At 39.4% G+C, this 25686-nt stretch overlaps 1 protein-coding gene across 1 annotated transcript in view; it reads left to right on the top strand.

The window, feature by feature from the left end:
* LOC122793396 (nesprin-1-like) overlaps window positions 1-25686 on the top strand; it is an 876647-nt gene that overhangs the window by 639221 nt on the left and 211740 nt on the right. Inside the window, exon 33 of the mRNA XM_044061803.1 lies at window positions 1888-1986. Within this exon, the coding sequence (XP_043917738.1) occupies window positions 1888-1986 (99 nt within the window). The remainder of the gene's footprint in view (window positions 1-1887; window positions 1987-25686) is intronic.

Raw genomic sequence — 25686 nt, 5'->3', positions numbered from 1 at the left:
CATAACTGCATGGTTACCACTAATAGTGGCTTTAGCATCAGTGATAGTGGAGTCCTCATAGACAGGATAGTTGGCATACCATACCATGCCGTATGTTTGTGGAGGGGTTAAATTTTTATCCTGATCTGAGGATGTATATCCATCCAGAAGTGAGACATGACCATTTCATTGTGTCCTGGGACTGTGATTCAGTGTGCATGTTGGTGTCATCATGAAACCTCATTGGGTCAGGCCTCAGACTGTCATTGTTGCCCAGTCTGTGGAAGTGTCATGGTACCAGTGGTGGTCCCCCTGGATGCAAACCCATAGCATACCATATGGTAATGTATGGCTTACATGCCCAATGGTGTGCAAGTTACTGACAACTGTAGTATCACAGCAAAATATAAAGCACCTGCCACTGGCAGTGATTCTGCATGTCTGCTTGTGCAATCACGTGTGTATTACAGAGGAAGTAATTGCTGCATACCATGCTGTATGAGAATAGTCACAGTGGCAATATACCTCCTTCTGTCTGGTAATTAACTGGTTGGTGTCCCCTGAGAGATATGATGCATCTGTCCACCTCCAGAAGCTATATTGATACCCATAAGCACCTAAGCATGATGACTGTCCTAATAGCTTTGCCATGAGGGGATGCAAGAAAGGATTCTTTCTCTGTGAGTGTGGAGCTTGACACAGGGACCATACCCTATCGCCGCCAAATCTGCTGCTGTTTTAGTACTTTTATTAAGGCCCTCCATATCATGCCATATATATGCTTCCAACATTGGTGTATGGTGTGTACAGCACTGACATTGTGCACCACCTTTTTCCACACATAGCCAAGTAAAGGCTACTGGACCCTCATCTTCTGAACAGCTACTACCTTGCTATATGTGTGCATGTTAGCAGTTGCAGGAGTGCAGTAGTTACAAATGTTGGTGTTACAAGGGCTAGGGCTGCCTGGGTGATGGGGAGTTAACTGTCCTATGTCAGTATGCTGTCTATATGAGAACAGGTGCAGCAGTGTAGTAGGTTACAAATGCTGATGCTACAAAAGCTACAACTGCCTAGATGTGGTGTAGTTGGCTGTCATGTGTCGGCAGAATGCCATCTCATGATAGGTTTGTACATGAACATTTTCATGAGTGTAATTTATTATAAATGATGGTGTTGCAAAGGCTAGATTTGCCTGTTTGGGGGTCTGTCGTTTATCAGTGTGTTGCTATCCCTTACCAGGTGATTATGTTTAGAGGTACATGAGTGCAATAGTGTATAACTGTAGGTGCCTGTTACACCTGCCTGTTGAGATAAAAGCAGCATTCCAATGGGTGATATTCACTTGTGTGTGACACTGCACATGCATATCTTGCCACAGTACAGCAGTGTATATATATTTGTGTTTTATAAATATATGCACTCATTTGTGAATTGAAAATATATTTATAGTATGAATTTTGATGCACATGTACTTGTTGGTGATATATTAATGCAGGTATGGGTGTATTTAAGCATGTATTTTCACTATCTGTTTGGAGTTGATGTAATTCTTGAAGTAGGGGGATGTCTGTTCAAATGGAGTTTATTTAAATGAACAGGAAATTGCATGCCTTTGCACTGATGTCGCTTTTTTGCGAAACCGGTCTGTGATGGTTATGCTAATTGGAGGCTTTACTTTTTTTGACATATTCAAGGAATTAAAGGAATTACACTTGAAACTTTGGTTTTGGAGTGCTGTAATGTTTGGAATGTTTTGTCTTTGATGTAATATATAGATATATATATATATATATATATATATATATATATATATATATATATATATATATATATATAAAATAATAATAATAAAATTTAACAACTTTTGTGTTTTGTGCAACTGACCATTTTTTTTTTTTATTTCAGATTGAACAAAATTTTGCAGGCATAGAAGACAGGCTGACTGCCCCTATCTCTTCTTGCAATTCAGCATCCACAACATACCAGGCATTGCAGGAACATGTGGTAAGAATTACATGATCATTCCTATGTTTGTTCTGCTGGTTGCTGACTTAAGTTTGTCAGTTAATATTTTTCTCTAACATATCTCTAAGAAATACTGCTGCTGTTTTATACTACTATTGACTCACCCTCATAAACACCAGAAACAACAAATTATTTGCAACGATTCCAGTCAGAGATAAAGAAGGCTAAGAAGACTTTCCCGTTGTTGTGAACTTTTTAATGGCGTGACAGACCTTTCTTGAAGTTATGTTGATAGAACACTGTTTACTCACAGAAACTAAGTCTAACACTTGAGATGACCCCCCCCCCCACCTCATTAAATGGTTTTATAATTGATACAGCAGTACAGAGATTCCTCTTTTTATGATAATGGTAGCATGGGGTAATCAGTGTACATGAGTCACCAGATCAACTGCCACAAGGATCCCTTGTGGCTACTCCAGGGTGTGTCTAAAAAGTGTACAGACCAGTGATGTTGACGTTTAGGGAGGTGGGGTGTAGTCTGAATCTTTGGCAGGGAGTGAGAGTCTCAGGCAAGATGCGTCTTATGCAGTCTGCTTCTTGGGTACTAAGTGAATAAGTGCTTCTTGATGTAAGGAAGGAAACAGAAATGCCAGAGGTGTCCAGGTACTGCTTGTTCCATAAACAGTGCTGCAGTCTGTCATGGTGTGCAGGGTAGGAGAGCCATGGCAATGCAAGGCAGCAGAGTTATTTCTGGATGCAACTGAGGTAAGAGAAGACCTTATAGTGGTAGCATTGATTCAGCCATAAGAAGGAATGTTAAAAGATCATTTTAGAAACACGTATAATATAGTTGTGTATAACACAGCCATTTTTTAACTGCAGATATGTAGATGAGGAGCATACAGAAAATGCAAGATTATTATTTATTTACTGTATTTTGTTGAATAGGTGGCCCTACTGTGAAGTGCCCTTTGCAGATGGGATCCCAGGGAGAAAATGTCTGAAATTTTGATTAGCAAGTACAAAGACAGCACATATCCATTATCAGACACAGAAGAGTTCACTATAGCAGGAGTGATAAATAAGAGATCATTATACGCAGGGGTACCTTTTGCCTATAACAGTAGGTGAGGCTCATATTATCATAAAATAGAAATACTGGTATTCAGTCACAAGCAAAATTCAAAAAGGTAATGCCTAATCTCATTCAGCTGTAAAACAGTACATATTGCTGTATAAAAGTATGGTTTTCAGTCCTTTTAAAACAGTTGGTATAAAAATTATATTAAAAATAAACATTTTCTTAATAAAATTCAAGATGCAGCCGCTTTGTTGCTTTTTAAGCTAGAAATACACTCTAAATATAGTTTATATGTAAGTATCACAGTATAATTTATGAAAATTTCATTAGAGTGTATCAGACAAATTTGCAGATGTAGACAGGAAGCAAAAATTGACAAAAACAGTATTAGGACAAGAACATCAGCTGGAATGCAGTCATTAATAAATGGACCAAACTATAAGATCGTCTCTGATTCACCATGCTTTAAAATTATTCTGTCCATCCTGTCTTAACAGTTTGTGGAGTTAAGGCAGAGCACTGTATGTAAGTAGATGCCTTAAGCAGTCATGTTGCATTACGTTTTACTTTGTAACTCTGTATTTCAGGTGTGACTAGCAAATAGTCAGAACCTTCAGCTCAGTCATTGAAACTGCCTCATATTTTTAAATTCTTAATAAAAAAAAGGATATAACTAAAAGTAGCTAGGATGCAGGGAAAAATTATATATCCTACTATATATAGGAAAAATGTATATCCTTTTGTGTATTTCATTTATAGCTTGTCATTACATCCAGTTTTAAAATTCAGACATCTTTATTAATTATAATGGCTGTTTTTGTTTAAGTAAGGACTTGGGCTGCTTTTAGTTATATTCTTTGATTTTATTGGCAAGATTGCCCTGGAAGAGAATGATCTTAATATAACTCAAGGATTGCAAGGAAAACTAAGCTACTATAGATACTTTAGGTACTTGTGCTTTAAGTTCTTGGGACTTTGACATGACCCCTTCTCAACACTTTCCACAGATTAAACTTGTTTTATAGCAGAAATATCTAGCAGTTCAATGACCAAAGGGGTAGTTAAGATGGTCTTTCTCTCTAAATATTTTCAGTTGACAGCTCGACGAATCCTCAAATCTTTCTAAAGAAAATACTAAATGCTTTCCAATCCAAGGTGAGAACATGACTGCACAGATTTCAATAGCTCCCATCAACATTTGCTGCTGAATTACTGGTATGTGTCCATCTCCACAACCATCTGCTCCTAATTGCCATTCTTGCCCACAATCTCTTTTTAAGTGCCACCAACCCCCTGTCCATGTGCATTCTAATTAATCTTTTCTGTATGCCACATCTTTTCCTAATGGTGGGTTATTGATCTAAAGTAAAGTCTTGTCAACATATACTCCTGAGCCATGAAATAAGCTTCCCTTCCATCTCAGAGCTCAGTACAGTGTATTTTAGCACACAGAAACATCTCAAAGGTCTCTTGTCACTTCTATTGTCATTTTTTAATCTCCACTGAAATCGCTGTCCCTTGCAGTCTGATCATAACCACCAGTTGTAGAAGTGTGTAACACATGTATTATGTATATAAATGTCCCTTCCCATTTTCAGTTCATCGGGGCCTCTTACCGCTCAGGCTTTAATCCGACACTCTTTTTACTTGTTTGCCTTTTCCTCTAATTCTCCCCACTACCTTCTTCTCTTCTACTTGTTCCTTCCCGTGAGAAACTTGCATAACAGCACTGCTGCTTGTGGAGGGAGTATAAATCATCCTAAATGCAAAGTAATTAACTAACTAGCTTTAGAATCCCTTACTTATAAAACTAAAATGAGCCACCAAGTATACACATAACCTCAAGAATGTTCACTTTGTGAACTGCTGTCCCTCTACAGTGTAACTCCTGTTTTATTAGAAGTATTTAGTGTCTGTAGACTGGCAAACTTTTCCCCTCCTTCTATTACATTGCAGATGCTTTTTTTTCCTGATGGATTAGTGCAAGTTGTCTGTCAGTCCCACCCCACATTCTCTTTTTCCAAGTGATAGCAGATTATCTGTCATTTGCCCCAGTACACAGAAAAAAAACCATTTCAGAAACATTCTTCGAGATCCAGAGCATATCCTGATAATGAAATAATTCTTACCCTCATGACTCAGTTGTGATGACTGATACAACCATTCTTCCACTTCTTTTAGCTGTTATCAGCCTACTTCTGACCTGGATCATGGAGCTGAATTTGGAGATAACAGAAAATTTGTGCTGGTTGATACCATCAGACAGTGGATTAATGAGTTTCAGCCTAAAAATCTAAAAGAAATTAGCAGCTTTTCTTTCCTCCTGTAACTTAGACTTAGCAAAAAAGAAAAACAACTAATCAGAAAGACAAAGTGAATTTTCAGGCATTGATCAAACTTACAATACTTCTTCAAATGTGTCTTGGTGCTTTTTTGGTGCATTATCATTTGTAAATCAGAAGCAAACTGTTGTTCATTAATATCAGAACAAGATCCCAAAAGCCTAGACAACTCACATATTAACTACCTACTCTACCTACAAATATACTCTTTCCAAAAAATATAAAGACTACTTAAACCAAATGCAAACTCACTGGCTAAGTAAAGAATTTAAATGGGTGTGCTGTATTCCTGTGGTGCCATCCTTTAAAATGACACATGAAACCAATGTCCCATCTGCTTAACCTTATAGCAGTGTGTGTGAAAATTAAGGATCGCATAGCAGTTTTTGGAAGAAGACTAAAGACTTTCCTCAATTTTCTGTGCAAATTCCCTTAGGCTACCTAAATGCTACTTCACATCTACATTGAAAACAGGTCCTAGGCCTAGTTGGAGCAATCCAGTCAGTAACAGTGAACAAGTAGATAATTTGCATGTCGAATATAAGGTACTTGAAAATTAGAAAAAGCCTTGTGTGGTTTCATTTTCACAACAACAGGAGCAGAACAGAAGCTGAAAAGGTTTAGCTTCTTGGTATGACTTTATTTCTATTAAATTTGTCTGTTTGCCAGAAACACAAATCTTTAAGAGATTTAGGAAGGAAGAGAACAGGCTTGGCAAGAGTGGAGGCAAGTTATAATCACAGCAGCTTAACTTCAGTCCAGAAACATGTAAAATAATACATCAGCAAAACAATAAATTAGAAAAGGAGCACACAACTGGTAGGAAAGCAGTAGCAGGAGCAGAAGTAGAAAATGACCTGTGTATTTGTGTCAGGTAAGTTAAGGAAGACGTGTGACAAAACAGCAAGGAAGGCCATTTAGATACTGAAATGTAGAATACGATGCATTGATGGTAGAGAATGAAAGATACCTTCTTCTAGGTAACTTCATCTACAATATTATAGCATGTTCTAAAGACCTCATTTTGAAAGGCTACCAAAATTATGTTTAAGGCACTGTTCTTTGAAGTTTGATTTACTGAAGTGCACCTCAGCATTTGCAATCTGCCTATAACATGATTAGCTGAATGACTCATGCTTGAAAAGATTCCACTCAAGAGAAAATCACTGAACCCTTTTCTTGAAAAGGAGCCGTTCTTCATACTTGAGAATCAAAGTACATACAACTTTCAAGTAACCACTATTACACTCCCACAGTATAAAAACCATTAAAAATACCACTGCGTACTGGAAAAATAAAGGTAAACCAGTGTTCTATGTAGTCAGTAAGTCTGACCAAACCAGATGTGGTGGTTTTGTCCAGCATCCACCTAATTTTATATTATAGCTCCAAGTTCACCATTATTAATAATGTGAGGCCATGGTAACATTAAGAAATGTCAGTCAATAATAAACCAGTCAAACACTTTGTTATCAGCTTCACTTGATCCAGATTTCACAAATTCTACTTTCAAAGATCAGGGCTTGATGGACAGAGATGCATTGAACCAAGTTTTAATGGCCTTTAATTACTGGGGGGGGGGGGAGGCCTTAGGGGTGGTTTGGCATTTAATATTGCTGTCTCACAGTGCCTGGTTTTCCAATTTGTTTCCTGGATGGGGTGCCTTCTGTGCAGTGTCTGCTTGTCCTTCCTGTGATTGTATGGGTTTTCCCTGGGTGTGCCTCGTATATGACACATCCCAGAGGTGAAATGTTGAATCCTCTAGTTGGCCATATACGTGTGTGTGTGTGTGTGTGTGTGTGTGTGTGTGTGTGTGTGTGTGTGTGTGTGTGTGTTGTTTTGGCACTTCCACTCAACCTCCATCTACTACTACCAAGGAGCATATACAGTGGATATAAAAAGTGTACACACCCCTGTTAAAATGCCATGTTTTTATGATACAAAAAAATGAGACCACAATAAATTATTTCAAAACTTTTCACACCTTTAATGTGACCTATAACCTGTACAATTCAATTGAAAAACAAACAAATCTGTTATGGGAAAAAATATAAAAAATAAAAAATGCACAATACACTGGTTACATAAGTCTGCACAGCCGTAAACTAATACTTGGTTGTTTGTGCACACCCTTAAACTAATACTTTGTGGAAACACCTTTTGATTTAATTACAGCATTCAGTCTTCTTGGATACACATCTGCCATCAATTAAAGAGTCTCTGATTAACTCCAAATAAAGTTCAGCTGTCCTAGTAGGATTTTCCTGACATATACTCAGTTGCCTGCTACAGCAAAAACCATGGTTCACAGAGAGCTTACAAAGCATCAAAGGGATCTCATTGTTGAAAGGTATCAGTCAGGAGAAGGGTACAAAAAAATTTCCACAGCAGTGGATATACCATGGAACACAGTGAAGACAGTAATCAAAAAGTGGAGAAAATATGGGACAACAGTGATGTTGCAAAGAACTGGACGTCCCTCCAAAATTGATGAAAGAACAAGAAGAAAACTGGTCAGCGAGGCTGGCAAGAGACCTATAGCAACACTGATGGACCTGCAGGAATTTCTGGCAAGTACTGGTTGCGTACTACATGCGACAATAATCTCCCGTATTCTCCATATGTCTGGACTATGGGGTAGGGTTGCAAGACGGAAGCCTTTTGTTACACAGAAAAACATCTAGGCCTGGCTAAAATTTTGCAAAACAATATATCAAGTCTCCCAAAGGCATGTGGGAAAATGTGTTATGGTTTGATAAGACCAAGGTTGAACTTTTTGATCACAATTCCAAAAGGTACGTTTGGCACAAAAACAACACTTTGCATCACCAAAAAAAACACCATCCCCACGGTGAAGCATGGTGGTGGCAATATCATGCTTTAGGGTTGCTTTTCTTCATCTGGAACTGGGGCTTTGGTCAAGGTGGAGGGAATTATGAGCAGTTCCAAATACCAGTTTCTTTTAGCCCAAAACCTTCAGGTGTCTGCTAGAAAGATGAAGAGGAATTTCACCTTTCAACACAACAATGACCCCAAGCATGCATCCAGATCAACAAAAGAATGGCTTCATCAGAAGAAAATGAAAGTTTTGGAATTGCTCAGCCAGTGCCCAGACCTAAATCCAATAGAAAATCTGTGGGGATGACCTGAAGAGGGCTGTGCACAAGAGATGCCCTCGCAATCTGACAGATTTGGAGCACTTTTGCAAGGAAGAGTGGGCAAATATTGCCAAGTGAAGATGTGCCATGCTGATAGACTCCTACCCAAGAAGACTGAATGCTGCAATTAAATCAAAAAGTGCTTCACCAAAGTATTAGTTTAAGGGTGTGCACACACAACAAAGTATTAGTTTAAGGGTGTACACACTTATGCAACCAGCGCATTGTACGTTTTTTATTTTTTTATATTTTTCCCCTAACAGATTTTTTTGTTTTTCAATTGAATTGTACAGGTTATAGGTCACATTAAAAGTGGGAAAAGTTTTGAAATGATTTATTGTGGTCTCATTTTTTTATATCACAAAAACCTGGCATTTTAACAGGGGTGTGTAAACTTTTTATATTCACTGTATGCATATATCGACATTTATATTTGTGTCTGCGTGTGGTGTGTGTGTGTGTGTGTGTGTGTGTGTGTGTGTGTGTGTGTGTGTGTGTGTGTGTGTGTGTGTGTGTGTGTGTGTGTGTGTGTGTGTGCGTGTGTGTGTATCTGAGTGTGTATAGATATAGATACAGATAGATATAGATGTTAGATTATTGGTCTGTCAGTCTTTCAGAGCTGATTCAAGACCACTGCAGCTTTCCCCAACTGAAAGGTGTTCTTTGCTTATCTCATATTATTGCTCTTTTTATATGATTGACATTTACCAGTCAGATTGTCAGAAAGCATGACTGACCTGGGAGGCTAATAACTGTACAATTTCCAGGCCAGCGACTTCAGATCCAGTAACTCCTAGCTATTGTCTTTGATTTCAGAGAGCGACAGGGTATAACTAAGCTGACAATGAGGAAGAGGTTCAAACTAAAACATTACTACACATTTCCAATTTACTATATAACTTTAGTGCTTTTATTATATTACCATTTAATGTTTTTTTTTTCTTTTCACATCTACTCCAGCATCTGAATTTACACTACAGCTGTAGCTTAGCTGTTAAATTTGTTCTATATTCTTCTGTTTCATGATGATAGAGTTCTAAAATACATTGTATTTAGTACTTGAACACCAGAGAACTAATATCATAACAATATTTAAAGTGTTTTGTCAATGTTTATTCTTACTTCATGGCATCTGAGGAGTTGAGTCCTGCAAGGTATTTTCCTGCCCTGTTACTGGTTATATTTTATAAGGATATTGTAATAAAAAAGGTTCATAATCTTTTTTTTTTAAACTATAGCCTAACTATCCTAAGGTGACTTCATATTTGGGCTAGTGTGAGGTGCGTACATAGACATTTTATTAGATGTGTCATTGAGTATGCACTATGCTGTGACCATTAAAGTCTATAAATGCAATAGATGTGTTTCTTACAGTGATGCCACACAGTGTAAAGTTCATTGTGTACTGTTTATGGCGTTGTCATAATGAAAATACCAATTTTAATAGTATTATTTTAAAGATTAATCAAAGAAATGTTAGCAGATGGGGAGAAGTGCTAGATGGGTAGTTTATGCTTCATGTATGGTAGTGTAGAGGTAAGAGGACTTTCACTGGCAGATCACTTAAAAAATAAAAGTTTTGGCATGCTATGCCCCCTACTTAGTTGCCAACTGGCTCACAAATAGGACACAGATAATAAAAATAGGGGAATTTACCTCAGTAAAGTAACAGAATCACCAGTGCAGCCTCCAGAAATCTGTGTTGGGACCTCTCCTGTTGGCATCTACTTTTCTGAAGTAAAAAACAACAATAAAGGCTCTGGCTAACTAGGTTTGCAGGTGAGTACAAGCAAGGGACAGTCATTGAATCCACAAAAGACTTAGCCATCTGGCAGGAAGGTTTGCCTCAAATAAATAACTGGTACCAAAATCATGGACTGAAACTAAATGCCAAAAAATGCATTATTGTATCCTTTGGAAAGTAATGTACCCAAGAGAACTACCACATTGACAAGTTACCTCTAAGAGTTGACCCAGTTGTTCAGGGTTTGGGAACTTATATGGACAGTGATCTAACTTTTGATCAACACGTGTCTGTTGTTGTAAGAAAGTCTTATATTGCACAGCTTATAAACACAGATATTGTGTCCAGATCTAGGGATGTCATTTTCCTCTTTAACTCAGATCTCATTAGGCCAGTCATTGAATATAATTCCCCCTTTGGCATGTATCTGTCCAGAAACTTGAAACAGGTGGAGTGCCCACAGTGATACCATACTACAAGGTCTAAACAACATATCCGGTATGGACCAACTCAAAGTCCTGTCACATTATCCTACAGATTGCTAAGAGGTGACCTGCGTATGGCATATAACGTATCCTCTGTCCGATTAGTAATGGATTTTCTGTACATCACCAAGTCAAATGGCATCAGAAATACTTGGTCTAGGGATCTTAATCTCTTCCGCAATGTCAACAGAATGGTTTGGAGGGGGATGTGTATCTCACAGAGGATACTGCTGTTCTGGAACAGACTCCCTGTGCACACAAAACAAAATTCATCCCTGTTCATATTCAAGAGCAGCTTAGATGTAATGATAGGAAACAGACAATGTACCCTAGGACTGCCCCTGTACTACTAATGGACAGAGGCAGCTCATAAATGCCTTATCCCATGCATGGATCCACTCAAATTATCTATGGTGTGATTCTGGTTATTGTCATAGACCAGCCAATCTCTAACCAAATGGGATCGGTTATTTTGAGCACAAAAAGGGAAACTGGCTTGAGTTAAAATGGCCTGTAATGGCACCTAGCCTAGTGCTTACCAATGAACATATGAACCTATAATAATACCTGCCTATGTATTTTGTCCTTTGAGCTTCACCCTCAACATCTGACCTTGTCAGTTGTGATTAAATTCCTGTATACTCCAGCCTCTGGCAGCTATTATAGCTATAGTAATACCCTGTACGTATGCAGTAATCTAGGTGGGACCAACAACCTGCAACAGAGAGAGTTTCTCATAACACCTGAGCTGTATCTAATTTCCTGTATTTCAGCTTTGCTTGCTTGGTTTTATATTTCTGAGCAGAGAGATTGTTGAGGATATTAGATTCTTTTTTAAAGTACCAAGTATAGCCCAGCCTGTGGTATAGTAGAATGGATCCCTAATTGTGACACCAAGCTGGTGAGCATTTCCTGTCTGCCGAGCAGGCTACCATTCTTATAGTAGCAGGTGGAGCTTGAGTGGGAGTGTCATTCAGTGTGATGATACACTGATACTGCATCCACACTCCACCCATGTTAGTTTGATGTCACAATGGGTGCTTATTACATTTGCTACAAATCAGTAGATATGGGTGGAAACATTTTACATTTATTTTCTAGTGTCAATGTAAGCATGACAATACCCTCAGCACAACCTACACACACTCACGTCACTTCTTCATGCACAGTCAGTTGTACAGCAATGCATAATGGTAAGGAGCCTCTCGTTCAAATTCAGTAGCCCTATTTAGTCCACTGATGATCATGCAGGCCATCACATTTGTATGGCATCACTACATTTGTCCTTTGAAATAGAGAGAACTACATTTTTTGAGCATGAAAATATTACACATTTGCATTTCATCATAAGTTATTAGAATGCACATTTCTTTAATGTACAAATAAGATTTGACTTTAACATGCATGCACATTTGAAAAACACATTGGACACTTTTGGTCAATTCATACATGTATTAGGAAACAATTAGCACAAAAAACAATCCTAAAAGTATTTTACTTAGTATCTTTCATGCCCTTATAATTACTAAAGCATTTTCCTGAGTGTGGATAACACAAAGAATACAATAGTATTACTAAACAATTTTGACTTTAAAGTTTCCAACAGCAATTTTTTCAAAAAAAGAGACATTTCTACTTCTGGAATTGATACTAATCTTGGTACCTCACAGGACGGCTTATCGCATGTCCACTCTATATAGTTTGGACCTGTAAATACAACTGGATTGATTGTGAACATGAGAGATTGACCTCCTTAGACAAATTTGCCTTGTGTGATATGACACCATCCAATGAATTATGTCCAGTTCAAGTATTTATCAGAGAAAGTCTTTTAGATATCTTACTGTTGGTCCAGTCATTTATTAGATTGTCTCCTTTGGGTGTACCATGTTTACTCTTGTGGCTCATCATTTTTGATTTGAAATCTCTCATCTCATTTGGTTTTTCAGATGGAGGCAGCTGCTGTTGTGGATTCAGCATCCGTCTCCTTAGTTGGGACCTTAGTATCGTCTGCTTAGACATCTGATCTTTCATTTCAGGTAACCGTCTCTCTGGTTAGGACATAATGCATCTCCTGTTTCTCCTTACTACAGCACCATCATCACTTTGGATCATATGTTCTCTTTTCATAATTTTTTGTACTATCACATGTCATTTCCCATCTTAATTCCCTCTCCTGCTTGAGGTGAACTCTTGGCCTGGTTCCAAAGTAGGTAGTAGATGTATAAAACACCTTATGTCGTAGAAGTACTTTGTATGTATATGTGACCCTTTGGTCATTTTCATTGTTTTGTTCACAATAGCCTTTGACTCATACCAGCTGCACTGTGTGGAGTTGCTTTGTAAGGCATTAAGGCAATATTCAGATCTATTTGACTAAGAATTTCCTTAGTTGTCTGCACTGCCCTCTCATCAGCAACATTTGAATTAGGACAGTGAGAATTTAGTATGGTGTGGACAAAATCATGCACTATGGTGAAGCTTGGATTTTCATGAATACAAACTGTATTCCATTGCCAGTAATTGGTTCCATGGGTATCCCCCACCCTGAGAAAATTTCCTTAAATTGAGGTGTCACTTGATGACTAATAATTGCGGGTAGGGAGATAATGTCAATGCCTGTGAAGTAGTACTGTACTATCACTACCATAATATTCACTCAGGTCAGGCAGTCTTCTGCCACGGCCCATTGACAATGTCTTTGGCAATGGTGTAGTCATAAGAGTTTCACTCTACTGAATTAGCTTATGTTCTACACAGAGGTGACACTTCATCACAAGTTTTGCAGTATCTTCATTTTTCCAGGCCAACATGCAGACATTTTTGCCTTCATTCCCTCTCTCTCTCTCCATCTGTGTTTTGTCAGCCCTTGATGATCCTCTTGAATTCTTCTGTCTAAGAAGTTGTCAAAGCAGTTTAAGCTTGGTACAACAAAACAGCTTTGAGCTCTGACAGCTGTGCTGTTAGTGGAAAGAAGTTATACAGCAGATGCTTTATTTTTGTCTGCTTGTAAAACCATTAATTGTTGACATTACTAGTCATCTTGTCTAGGTTATTGTTTTGCTTGGTAGCTTCTTTCAGAATATCCATTCTTCTTGTAGTTAAAGATTATTCATATGTGACACTGAATGAAGGCAATCATATCTTCTTTGTTATTAGACTCAGTTTGGTCAGTAATTGTGATTCTGGATAGGGTATTTGCTACTACTAGTGACTTGCATGGCACATTTACCACTGTTGCACTGAAACATCTTGAGTCTTATCAGTAGTCTCTGACTTCTCATTGGCACCTTGTCTGAGTTGTATGACGTAATGAGAGGAATTAAAGGCTTATCATCTGTTTGTAGTTAGAAACAGTTAAGCCCAATAAGTACATGGAAAATCATTCACATGCTAAGTATTCTGATTCAGTGTGGGAGCTCTTCCTGTCTGTTTTGGTGCAGCATTATGGAAAAGAAAACAATTGTCTTGAATTTGCAGCAGCCAGGCAATAGTTATTAGCATCAGTGCTGAGGTTTAGTGACATCATAGTATGCAAGCACCGGTGCAGACTGTGACAGTCATTACTCCAGGCCAGTAATCAAGGAGCCTCAATCCTCATCAGTGACACCATTGAGGGATGGCCACTAGGAACAAAAATGAATACACACAGTATTTTCAGATGCAGATCTCTGCACCAAGCACAATTTCCCTTAAGAGCACACAGGGAGCACACTCCAGACCTAGGGCTGGACTCTCTGTCTCTCTCCAGGTCCCAAACAAGACTCCACACTGACCACTTTGAGCTCTGTGTCCCTGTTTCAGGTAGCTGACACACACACTTGGATATTTGATTTACACACACACACACACACACACACACACACACACACACACACACACACACACACACTTGGGAAAGGCTGCCACAGATTTGCTAGCTGTGCCCCCTCTGCCCAGACTATGAGGTAATTACACTGCCACCAGTCAGCCTCTATAAGGCTCTTACAAGGGTACCCAATTATACTGAGTAAAATTAAGACTAATACGAATAGTGGAGTTTGACCAAAGTAGCAAGGCTTTCAGGAGTGGCCACAGAGTTACTAAAATAAGCATAAGCACTCTTAAGATGATAAAAGTATTCTCTAAAAGACCAGCCACAGTGAAAGGTATAGAAATATTTAATAATAAATAATAAAATAGAAAACATGGGAATACTGAATATCTACTTATAATAAACACCAGAGTTTCAATCACTGGAGATATAAAAAACAACACAGTTGGACAGATTCACACAGATGCAGAAAAACAACACTTACCTAATATCACTATATTTTTTCTGACTGACTAAAGAATTACTGTTCCCTAGTTAAGTTACTTACTACAGTAAGGCAGGACAAGGGAAGATGAGGTGTGTGGTTGTGTGAGATATCTGTGAGATATCTTTCCTGTCAAGTTCTGAAAAACAAAGTGCTGCTGTGACAGTTCCGGAATATCTCTCATTAATATTTAAAAAAGTAATTTCAATGTTGGTTATAGAATGACATCATAAACAATCACCTGAGATCTGTTTCAGCATCTGAAAGCTATAAAACAATTTCAAAAGCTTTCAGTCTTCCCGGATAGAAATTAGTTCACCCTTAAGGACAATACAGTAAGATTCCTAGTCCTGGTTTTCCCAAGCATTTTTGTCTCTGGCCGCAATCAGACCTGTAAGTTAAAATTTTTATTGCCTAAACCAACCCATGTAAATTTCACGCTCTTTTTCAAAATTAACTGGACTGAGATTAACCTTTTCCCTTCCAGAATTCTCTGTCAAAACATATACATTTAATCAGTTATAATAATAATGTTTGACATACACATATATCTCTTTTCTGTCCAGCGGGACCCACTGTTAATGCATTTTTAACACAAGGAACTTTACAAATACATTTTAACACATGCATCTTTATAAATCAGTGTGATAGTCAAATACCATAAAACTCTTTACAAAACTCCAGAAAGCTATGCTGGCGCATGTTACACATGCATTGCCCTACTCTGCATGGCATAGATGGCATTACCTTATATCATCACATCTCACCCCCCTTTGAAGACTCAAGCTAGTTTTTCAAGTGACCCTGGAAAAACATTGCTTGAGAGAAATGGGTCTGTCTGGGAACACATTAATCTATAATCTGTCTTGACAGCCCATCTAGATTGGCATTGCTGACCCCACTACAGTGCTTCACTGATATGTTGTATGACTGCATCCCTAGGCTTCACCTTAATAACTTGGCATTTTGCTGGCTGGCACAATGTAGCTGTGTTAAGGGATTGTGGTCTGTAACCACAATGAATTTCCTTCCATTCAGATAGGGCTGAAGTTTCTGCAGTGACCATACTATGGCTAAACATTTTTATCTACAGCTGCATAACATTCCTCCCTAAGTTGGAGTCTATGGCTGAGATATACATCTGGGTGCTCTTCTCCCAGTAAGGAAACCTGACTAAGCACAGTGCCCACCACATGGTTGTAAGCATCCACTTGCACAACAAATTCTTTGCAGTAATCTGGACTGGCTAACACTGGGGATCCTCCCAAAGCCCTTTAAGTTTTTGGAATGCTTGCTCGCAGGCTAGGATACACACCACCTTATCTGGCCAGTTTTTCCTTGTCAGGTTTGTGAGGGGAGCAGCTATTGTACTGTAATTGGGAATGAACTTTCTATAGTACCCTGCTGTCTGCCAGAATGCCCTCACCTGCTTTTAGGTAACAGGTGCGGACTCCTCCTGCCATCCACTACAAATACTCAGCAGCAGGGCCTCCCTATCATGGTAAGGCTTCATCATGTTAACATGGTACAGTTTGTGACACTGCCTCCTGCCTAGCAGGTTTGCCATACAATTAACATCACTAACTAACTTACCACTTTGAAGGCTCCCTCCCAAGCTGCCTGCAGCTTATTGTGTCTGACAAGAATGAGTACCATAACCTGATATCCCACAGCATACTTCTGGGCTCAAGCATTCCTGTCATACCAGACATTTTTCTGCTGTTGGGCTCCTGCCATGTTCTCCTGAACCAAGCCCATGAGCTCTCTAAGCTTATCCTAAGGTTTAGGACATATGCCACAAAAGACTCCTTGTGGGATTCATACTCACCCCCCCCCCACTCATCACGAATCAAAGCTAAAGGTCCCCTCACTCTGTACCCATACAGCAACTCAAAGGGTGAAAAACCTGTAGATTCCTGGGGGGTAACTCTCTGTATGCAAACAGCAGATGGGACAAATATTTGCCCCACTCTCTCTTAAACTGGTCTGCAAATGCCCGTAACATGGTCTTTAGTGTAGAGTTTAATGTCTCCACAAGACCATTAGTCTGAGGTGGTAGGGGGTGGTCTTTAGGTTCTTTACCCTACAATCCTTCCACAGACAAACTACAGGTCTAACATGAAAGTAGCACCTCTCCCAGTCAGTATTTCTCTCGGGAAACCTACCCTGCTGAAAACCTCTAACAAAGCATTTGCCACCTTCTCTGCCTTGATAGAGGACAGAGCCACCACCTCAGGGTATCTAGTAGCATAATCTACTACTATCAGGATATACTTCTTCCCTGTAGAACTTGGGGTACTCAGAGTCTCCACAATATCCATAGCTACCCTCTGAAATGGCTCTTCAGTCACAGGCAAAGGCATCAAAGGAGATTTGACTTTGTCTCCTGCCGTGCCTACCTTTTGGCACTGCTCACAGTACCCTATAACATCCCTTGCAATCCCAGGCCAATAAAAGTTCCACATAATATATTTCTTGGTATGCTTTATGCCCGTATGACCTGCAAAGGGAATGTCATTGGCTATGGCTAGAAGTGTCAGACAGTAGGTTCTGGGCACTACCAGCTGCTGTATTACCTCACCCTCTAGCCCTCCCTCAGTGGTCCACTCTCTATACAGTAACCCTTTGTTCCAGTATACAGACTCCCCTTTTCCTAGGAATCAGGTGCCTCCTTAGCTACCTCCCTCAAACCTTGTAAGGTAGGGTCCAAAATCTGAGTCTGTCTCAACTCTACCTTTGTGACCCTTCCCAGCTCCCTTTCCACAGGAAACCTGGTATCTTCTGATAGTGGTGCCTCACTGTCAGCCTGGGTACGACCAGTCACCTCTGTCCTTGCTGTCACCCTGTCTACAGGAACATCCTTATTTACCAGCAGCTGTGGCTCACTTTCTAGCTCACTGCTACAGGGTAGCTTCCTCCCTAAAATAGCCACATCACCATCCCCAGCTTCAGATGAGGGGTCTGTCTCCGTCTCACCCAGGCTACCAGACCCACATGCCTGTCTCCAAGACTGACTGCATATAACTGCATGCACACAATATACTGCATTATCAAAATCATTCCTCAGTAAGAGATCTGCAGGGATATCCTCAAACACACTGACCTGCTTGCTTCATTTTCCACCCTCCCACTCAAGGTGAACCCTGGCCAAAGTATTTGGAATGGGATCCCTCATAAAGCTCTGACTTAAGTTGACTGCTCAAGAAAGTACTGATCCTCTTAAACCACTGCAGGCTTCACAATGGTTATGTCAGGGGCTGTGTCTCTGTTAGCAGTGGCCTGTCTTCCTTCCACAAAGATAGGATACAAACTTTGGTGATAGTTTGGTACCCCTGTTGTCTGCAGATAAACTTGCCATGGAAATGCTGTTATTCCTACTTGCTGACTCCCTCACCTTTTGTTCACCACCCTACTTCAGTGGACATTTGTATGCTACATGGCACCTCTGATTACATTTAAAACAGATAACCCTTGATCCTGGCCATGTACCTGAACTAGTGGCATCCTCTGTTACTTGTAGACTTTGTTGGGGTGGTTTAGGCTGCCCACCATGGGCTCCATTATATCCATGTGCAGCACTGGGTATCGCCTTCTTGTGCAGTGGTGCCCTACTTGTTAAGTAGCGATATCCTTTTCTCCCCAGCTCATCTCTGGAGTTACACTGTCGGTCTGCCAACCAGATTCTCATGCCTTCAGGCAAAGTCCTAAGAGCTTGTTTCCTCACCAAAGAGTCTGCCAGCCTTTCAGAAGTGGTGACCTGACACCCACTCACTCAGCTATGAAAATAAGTGCTTAACTCAGCAATATAATCACATACACTTTCATCTGCTATGTGCCTATGCTCACAAATTTTTTTCTTTAAGCTTCAGGTGTTAACTTAAAACATTTCAATAAACATTGTTTAACTTTATCACAGTTTAAACACCCAGTATCAGATAGTTTAGAAACAGCAGTAACAGCCTTACCATGGAGTAAGGGGTTCAAGAACAGTACCCAGAGCCCTTGGTCAACATTATACTGTTTACATACTCTTTCAAATATATGAATAAAACTTTCAAAATTATCACCCTCTGTAAACTGTGGAGGAAATTTACTGATCTTTATTTCTTCTAGGGTTCAGTTATTCCCTTTCCCATTACCTCCATGACCCTGACAAAAAGTTAGCATCTCCATCTCATATTGACTGTGTTTCTCATTTTCTTCAGCCTCCAAACCCTGCAGTCTCTCTGCTGATTCTAATTCCATATGTTTTGCCTGCTGCAGTCTCTCATTCTCTTCCACCTCCAAATGCCGCAATCTCTGTGCTGATTCTGATTCCATCTGTTTCTCCTTTTCTTTGGCCTACAAATGCTGCAGTCTCTCTGCTCAATCTAATTCCAAATGTTTGGCCTCCAGTTTAAGTCTCCTTAACTCCAGACAGATTTTTAAGTCCTCTGAGGAAAAGGCGAACTGTCCTGTTTCTGAAGGATTCATATCCCCATAGATTCATAGGAGCATAGGTTGGTACCTAGGGCCTAGGGCCTATACAAGACTAGCCATAACAATTCCCTGGCTATTTCTTCCCACAGTATTTACTTCCCTGAACCCCTGTCTAGTAGGGTGACTGATGTGATCCCCAGTGTGAATTTCCTATCTCCCATCCAATCATCAAGATTCCTTTTGAAGATGACCAAAGAGGCGTTCTGCTTGACATGTATGGGCAGTCTATTCCAGAGTCTGGGGAGTCTCTGGGTCATGAACATGTCCCTCCAGCATGGTTTGTTCATTGTGATGACAAGGTTTAGATCCCTGCAGCATGTCTCTTCCTGGTTGCTGGTCCATGCTGCAATTAAGGCTGAAATAATTTCCTCTTTAGTCAGATTGGGATGCACCAATCCTTCGGCTTCACACTCCTTGGCCAACTTGTTTTTTGTCAGCTTGCCATAATCCTCTGCTGACATCTTTGCCTGCTTTCCACTGACTAAAATAAACTAACAAAAATAAATAAAGCTGTTGTGAAAATGAAACTCTGTATGTTTACCTTGTGGCTGCTGAGAGTACACACACCTTGTTCAGTGACAACTACCCACAGGCTAATGAAGCTCAATTAATATCCTACCCAACTGCTAACAATATTTGACAGTTCTTACTCTGGGCCAGTCATCAAGAAACCTCAATTCTCACCACTGACACTGGTGAGGGATGGCCACTAGGAAAAAAATGGATACATACATTCCAGGATGGCGGCACATTGAGTAACAGTTTGATTCTAGCTCTCCCATTGTGAAAAAGAAAACTTAGCAGATAAGGCCAGTAGACTTATGCTTATGGGTAAATTTCAGTAACTGGCTGGTATGTGCACTGCCTGGATGCCAGGAATAAAGAAGTAAAGAAGATCTGGAAAAAAATGGCTACAAAAAGTGAGGAAGAAACACTGACTCGGGAAAGTTCTGCAGCTCTTCAGCAAAAAGCAGTGCAACCTTAGACATGACTTCCAGTAACCTACAGGAAGATATAAGACAACTGCATACAGACCTGGTTAAAATAAGCAAAACACTGATGGAGTATATTAACACAAACAACAAAAGGTTGGAAAATATGGAAGAAGCTTTAAACAGATATTCAGGTGAGATGATAAAGCTATAAAAATCAGAGGTTGAAATAAAGAAAAGGCTGACTGAATATGAGACTTCTCAGGAAGAGATGTATCAAAAAATAATAGAATTAGAGGACAGAGTACATAGGGAAAACCTGAGATTGTCAGCTATACCTGAGAAGTTGGAAGGAATAGACTGCATTAATTTTATAAAAGCACAAATAAGCAACTGGACTGGTATTCAATAGCAGGATTTGTTAGTTGAAAGGGCACATCATCTGTATGCTTCAAACCTGTCTATAAGAAAGCAACCTAGACCTTTAATAGTAGCAATCCTACCAGCAGAACAAGTTGATTCTGATAAAACTGTGGCAGAAGCACAAAGTACTAAAAGTGGAAGGCAGCAGAGTGTTTGTGGAAAATGATTACTCATTGTACACCAGACAGAAGAGGAGCAGATTTATTCCACTTTTCAGGGAATGTCGAGATGCAGGTGTGAGATTCAAACTGCTGTACCCAGCTGCCTTCAATGTATTCTTCCCTGGAGGAACAAAATAATTTTCGATGAAGTGCATGCTAAGGAGGAAATGCAAAAGCTTGTCCAACAAAAAGTAAGCTGTGATACAGAAGGAGATTCTGCTTCTTGTTCTTCTGGTAATAAAGACTACATAGGGACTGTCCCCGTGAAGCCTTTTCATAATTTTCAGTGGAAAATGTTGGAGAGAAGGAACGGAGCAGGAGAGTAGACTAGAAGAATTGAGAGTTTGTTGGAAATGAAGCCATGAAAGGATTTTGGAAATGAACAGGAATAAAACCAATACTATTATGGGGGTTACAATGCAATAATTATATTTATAAAATGTGACAGAACAAGAAAATCTGGAAATATTGGACTTTTTCAGAATTTGTTGGACTTGTGGGGGGCTCTAGCATATATAGGTTCATAGGTTCATACTAGGCTATCTGCCCTAGGGCATTTATAAGCCTAGCGAGAGTATGTTTGGCTTTCGCCACCCATTTTAAATTAATTTTGCTATGCCCTTTTTCGAGGTTAGTATACTGTGCCTCTGTCTAACAGTGACACAGAAGTGATAACCGGGTGTTAAATAAAAACAAATGATAACAACACAGGAGGCTCAGATGCAAAAGTTTACTAGTGTACACCAGGAGGCAAAAAAACATACAAGTACAGAGTTTTGTCTGACATGATGCAGGAAATACACAATTTTATATAGTCTTACATTCAAGCTGTGCCCACCTTACTGACGTGGTTAGTCACAGGGCACCTACATCACTATGGTCTACAATATTCTATTCATAAGAAAAAGCTGATGTTATACATTTTAAAAGTTTTCCCATGGGAATAATACAGCCTTGCAAAGCACCTGGTTTGTTATAATGTCTTTCTGTAAATGTTACTCTTCCAAGGTCTCAGGCTTGCTTGAGTACAATAGTTGGTTCAATCTTCTTGCAACTTTACTTTAGCAGCTGTGTCTTATCTCTGATACATTCACAAGGTCAATTATCTCAGAGGAAGGAATAAGAATATTCAATGCTTTATACATTTAATTTTCCTGACCCAGCAGATAATCATTAGTGAAAAACATAAGCTTGCTGAGCTGGCTACTGCCAGGGTCAGAGTTCAAATACACTGCAGCTCCAAAGCTTCAAGCAATTGCATGTAAAATCATTCTTATTGCCATATTGTAAATAGAATAAAATGCATTATATACTATTTGCTTTTAAGCTAGCACTTTATACATGTTCAAATACATATTTTTCTAACATTTTCCTCCCTTTTAATACTTTTTATTCTATTCAGAAACATAAACAATGTTATATCGTCTCCTAGCCTTCTCCTTTAAGGACTTTTAACTAGGCAAGTCATTTAGTTTATATTTCGAACAAGTTTCATCTGGAATCAATAGTTCCAATTCAATGTCTTGGTACAAAGTTTCAGTTACAGATATATCAACAAAATCTTTGACTAATCTTTTCATACAGGGGATCCCACAACAGACACATGCTCCTAATAGGAGCAGACCAACACAAATAGCAATCAAAATATTCATTAGGATAGAACCCCACCCACCAAACAGACTCTGGAAAAAGTTCGTCAGTGGGTTTGGGCCTGGTTCAGTCATGGCCGATACCTGCTGTATTACCTCTAGGTGATCATTAATCTCGTGTCGATTGTCTGGTTTATACGCACAGCATTCTTCTTTGATAAGCGCACAAGTACCACCTCTCGCCGCTAGGGTGAAGTCAAGAGCCATTCGATTTTGTAGCACAACAGTTCTCATTGCATTCAGTTCGTCAGTCACTAGTTTGAGAGCAGAAAAAGTTGCGTTACTCATTACTTCGAGAAGCTTCGACAGTTTTCTCAACTCCCAGATCGATTTGACTGCTCCATATGCTGGAAATATTCCAGCCCAGGATATAACACTGTCACTCAAGTCCATATGAGTCAATTTTTCTTTATCTTTCACAGAATGATGGTTCTTCCAACCAGCTTCGATTTTTCCCATTGGATTTACAGGTTTTCCGATAGGATCTTCAGGTTTTCGGGCTACATCTCTTACATTTCGTATCTTACCTAGAGGTAATTCTGCAGTATGCCTTATAGCTGGAACCAGATAACCCAAAAAACAACTGCTGGACCAATTCTCAGGTAGCCATTTGTATGCTCTTTTTCCCACAAATAAAATAACAGTTTTCTACTTTGGTACTGATGTGGGTTAGTTCTGAATGAAACATTTTCTTGTCTATAACAGACAATTGTTTATGCAAAACAGGATTTCTCTGCACATCACTTAATGTTGTTTTCATTAAGCTCAAATATGAATCATAATTTGTGTTACAAACAGTGCCTTTATCTTTGGCTTTAATATAGCATTTATAAGATATAGTTATGTTACAGTTACTCCAACCCACTTGGAGTGTGTTATTCTTATAAAAACATACAATTCCCCTCTGTGTAATAGGCAAATACAATGCAATTTTGTCCTGTGATCTTACAGAACCTGTATCGAAAAGTAAATTTTCCCAAGTCTCATTTATCCCCAAGGGGACAGCGGACATCAACAGTCCTCCATATGCTGTTGGTATGGCAGTACAAACCCAGCAATTTGAAATGTTCATAGTCTCTACATATACACGCTTCATAGCTAGGTATGTGTTAAAGTTTGGATGCCAGTCTATAGACAGTTCATCACGTTTCTCCACTTTCACTTGTGTGGTTATATGTAGGAAGAACCACAACAAAAGGAAAGTCATCACAATCATAGTCAATAAATGCATAGTTAGCAAGATGATTAAACAATATCTTTGGGGTTGATCTGTATTTTTACTCATTTCGCTCTTGGCCATCCTGCCTTTGTTGTGTGTCAGTCACAAAATGTTTATCAAGCTGAAAATTCTTTACCGGTTTACAGTGCGTCAGGTGGACCCAGGACGACCTCTCAGCAACTTTGACTGCAGTAGGCGTCGCCAACAGTACCTGGTACGGTCCTTCCCACTTTGGACTCGCCCAATTCTTCCTCTTCGTGACCTTCAACCAAACCCAGGACCCTGGGGTCAGCACTGCTTCCAATGGTCTGGTCTGTCTTTTATCTGAAAAAGAGTTCAACTGCAAAACAGTTTGATTTGATAACAGTTTCCTCATGTAATTAGCTAATGAGCTGTCAGCCTCCAGCTCCGCAGGCATGAGAGCTTTCCACTGTGGCACATAATATGCCCTTCCAAATATCACTTCAAAGGGGGTCAAACCCTTTACATTTGGAACTGTTCTCATGCTCAGCAGTGCCAAAGGCAAACAGCAAATCCAATTCTTCTGTGTATCATCTATCAATTTTCTCAACTTTTTAAAATTCCATTGTATCTTTCCACCAGTCCTGCAGACTGTGGGTGGTAAGCACAATGATTCTTCAAGGAGATCCCAAAGAATCTCCCAAGTTGGTGAATCATCTGATTCACAAAATGTGTCCCATTGTCACTATAGATTCTTTCGGGTATGCCAAATCTAGGAATTATTTCTTTTATTAGGGCCTTTGCCACTGTTGCTGCGTCCGGATTTTTAGTTAGAAAAGCTTCTACCCATTTGGAAAACATGTCTATAATTACTAAACAGTATTTTTTCCCTTCACATTTGTTCAGTTCTATGAAATCCATACAGATAGTATGGAACGGATATGGTGGTATAGGAAAACTCCCTTGCTTGGGTTTGAATGCTCCTTGTGCATGATGTTTATTACAGACATGGCATGCTGCACAAAATTTTTGTGTAAAGTTTGTGAATCCGTATGTTTGGAATATTCGATTTACTAACTGTACCATCCCCCCTGTTGAGACATGGCACTGCCCATGGCTCAACAAAGCTGCATATCTAAATAAATTAGACGGCAATATTGTTTTTTCTCTTTGGAGATATACAGTCCATTTTAGGATTGCACCTCGTTTCTCCCATTTTGTTTCTCAGCTTTTGTAGTTAATGTCTGCATCGTTTTTAACATTTCTAAATCTAAAATCTCAGAGAGTTGTAATTCCTCGGTTAAAAGTAAAGTTTCTGAGTCTGAGGCTGCTTGCTTCGCAGCTGCATCAGCTTTTGCATTTCCTTTTGAAATTGCATCCTGTTGTTTTGTATGAGCTAAACATTTACAAATAGCTACTTTAGTAGGTAACTGAATGGAATCTAACAAGTTCAAAATAAGTTGCATGATTAATCGGTTTGCCAGTAGATGTTATCATTCCCTATTTTTCCATTGCTGTGCAAAACATGCACTGTAGAGAAAGCATACTGACTGTCAGTATATATGTTCACACATTTATCTTTCGCTAGAGTACAAGCCCGTGTTAAGGCTATCAGTTCTGCTGCTTGAGCAGACAGGTTATGCTGTAAGGGTTGGGCTTCTAAAATCTCTGTATCTGTGACTACTGCATACCCTACTAGATTTTTCCCTGTAGGACCTTTTCTGCATGAACCGTCCACATAAAATGTCACCTCGGCATCATCCAAGGGCATATCAGTAAGGTCTTGTCTGGGCAAAGTTATTTG

This window comes from Protopterus annectens, chromosome 1.part0 (assembly GCF_019279795.1).
Source record: "Protopterus annectens isolate FY-2018-M chromosome 1.part0, PAN1.0, whole genome shotgun sequence".
Taxonomy (NCBI): domain Eukaryota; kingdom Metazoa; phylum Chordata; order Ceratodontiformes; family Protopteridae; genus Protopterus; species Protopterus annectens.
This window is presented reverse-complemented; position numbering and strand designations above follow the sequence as displayed.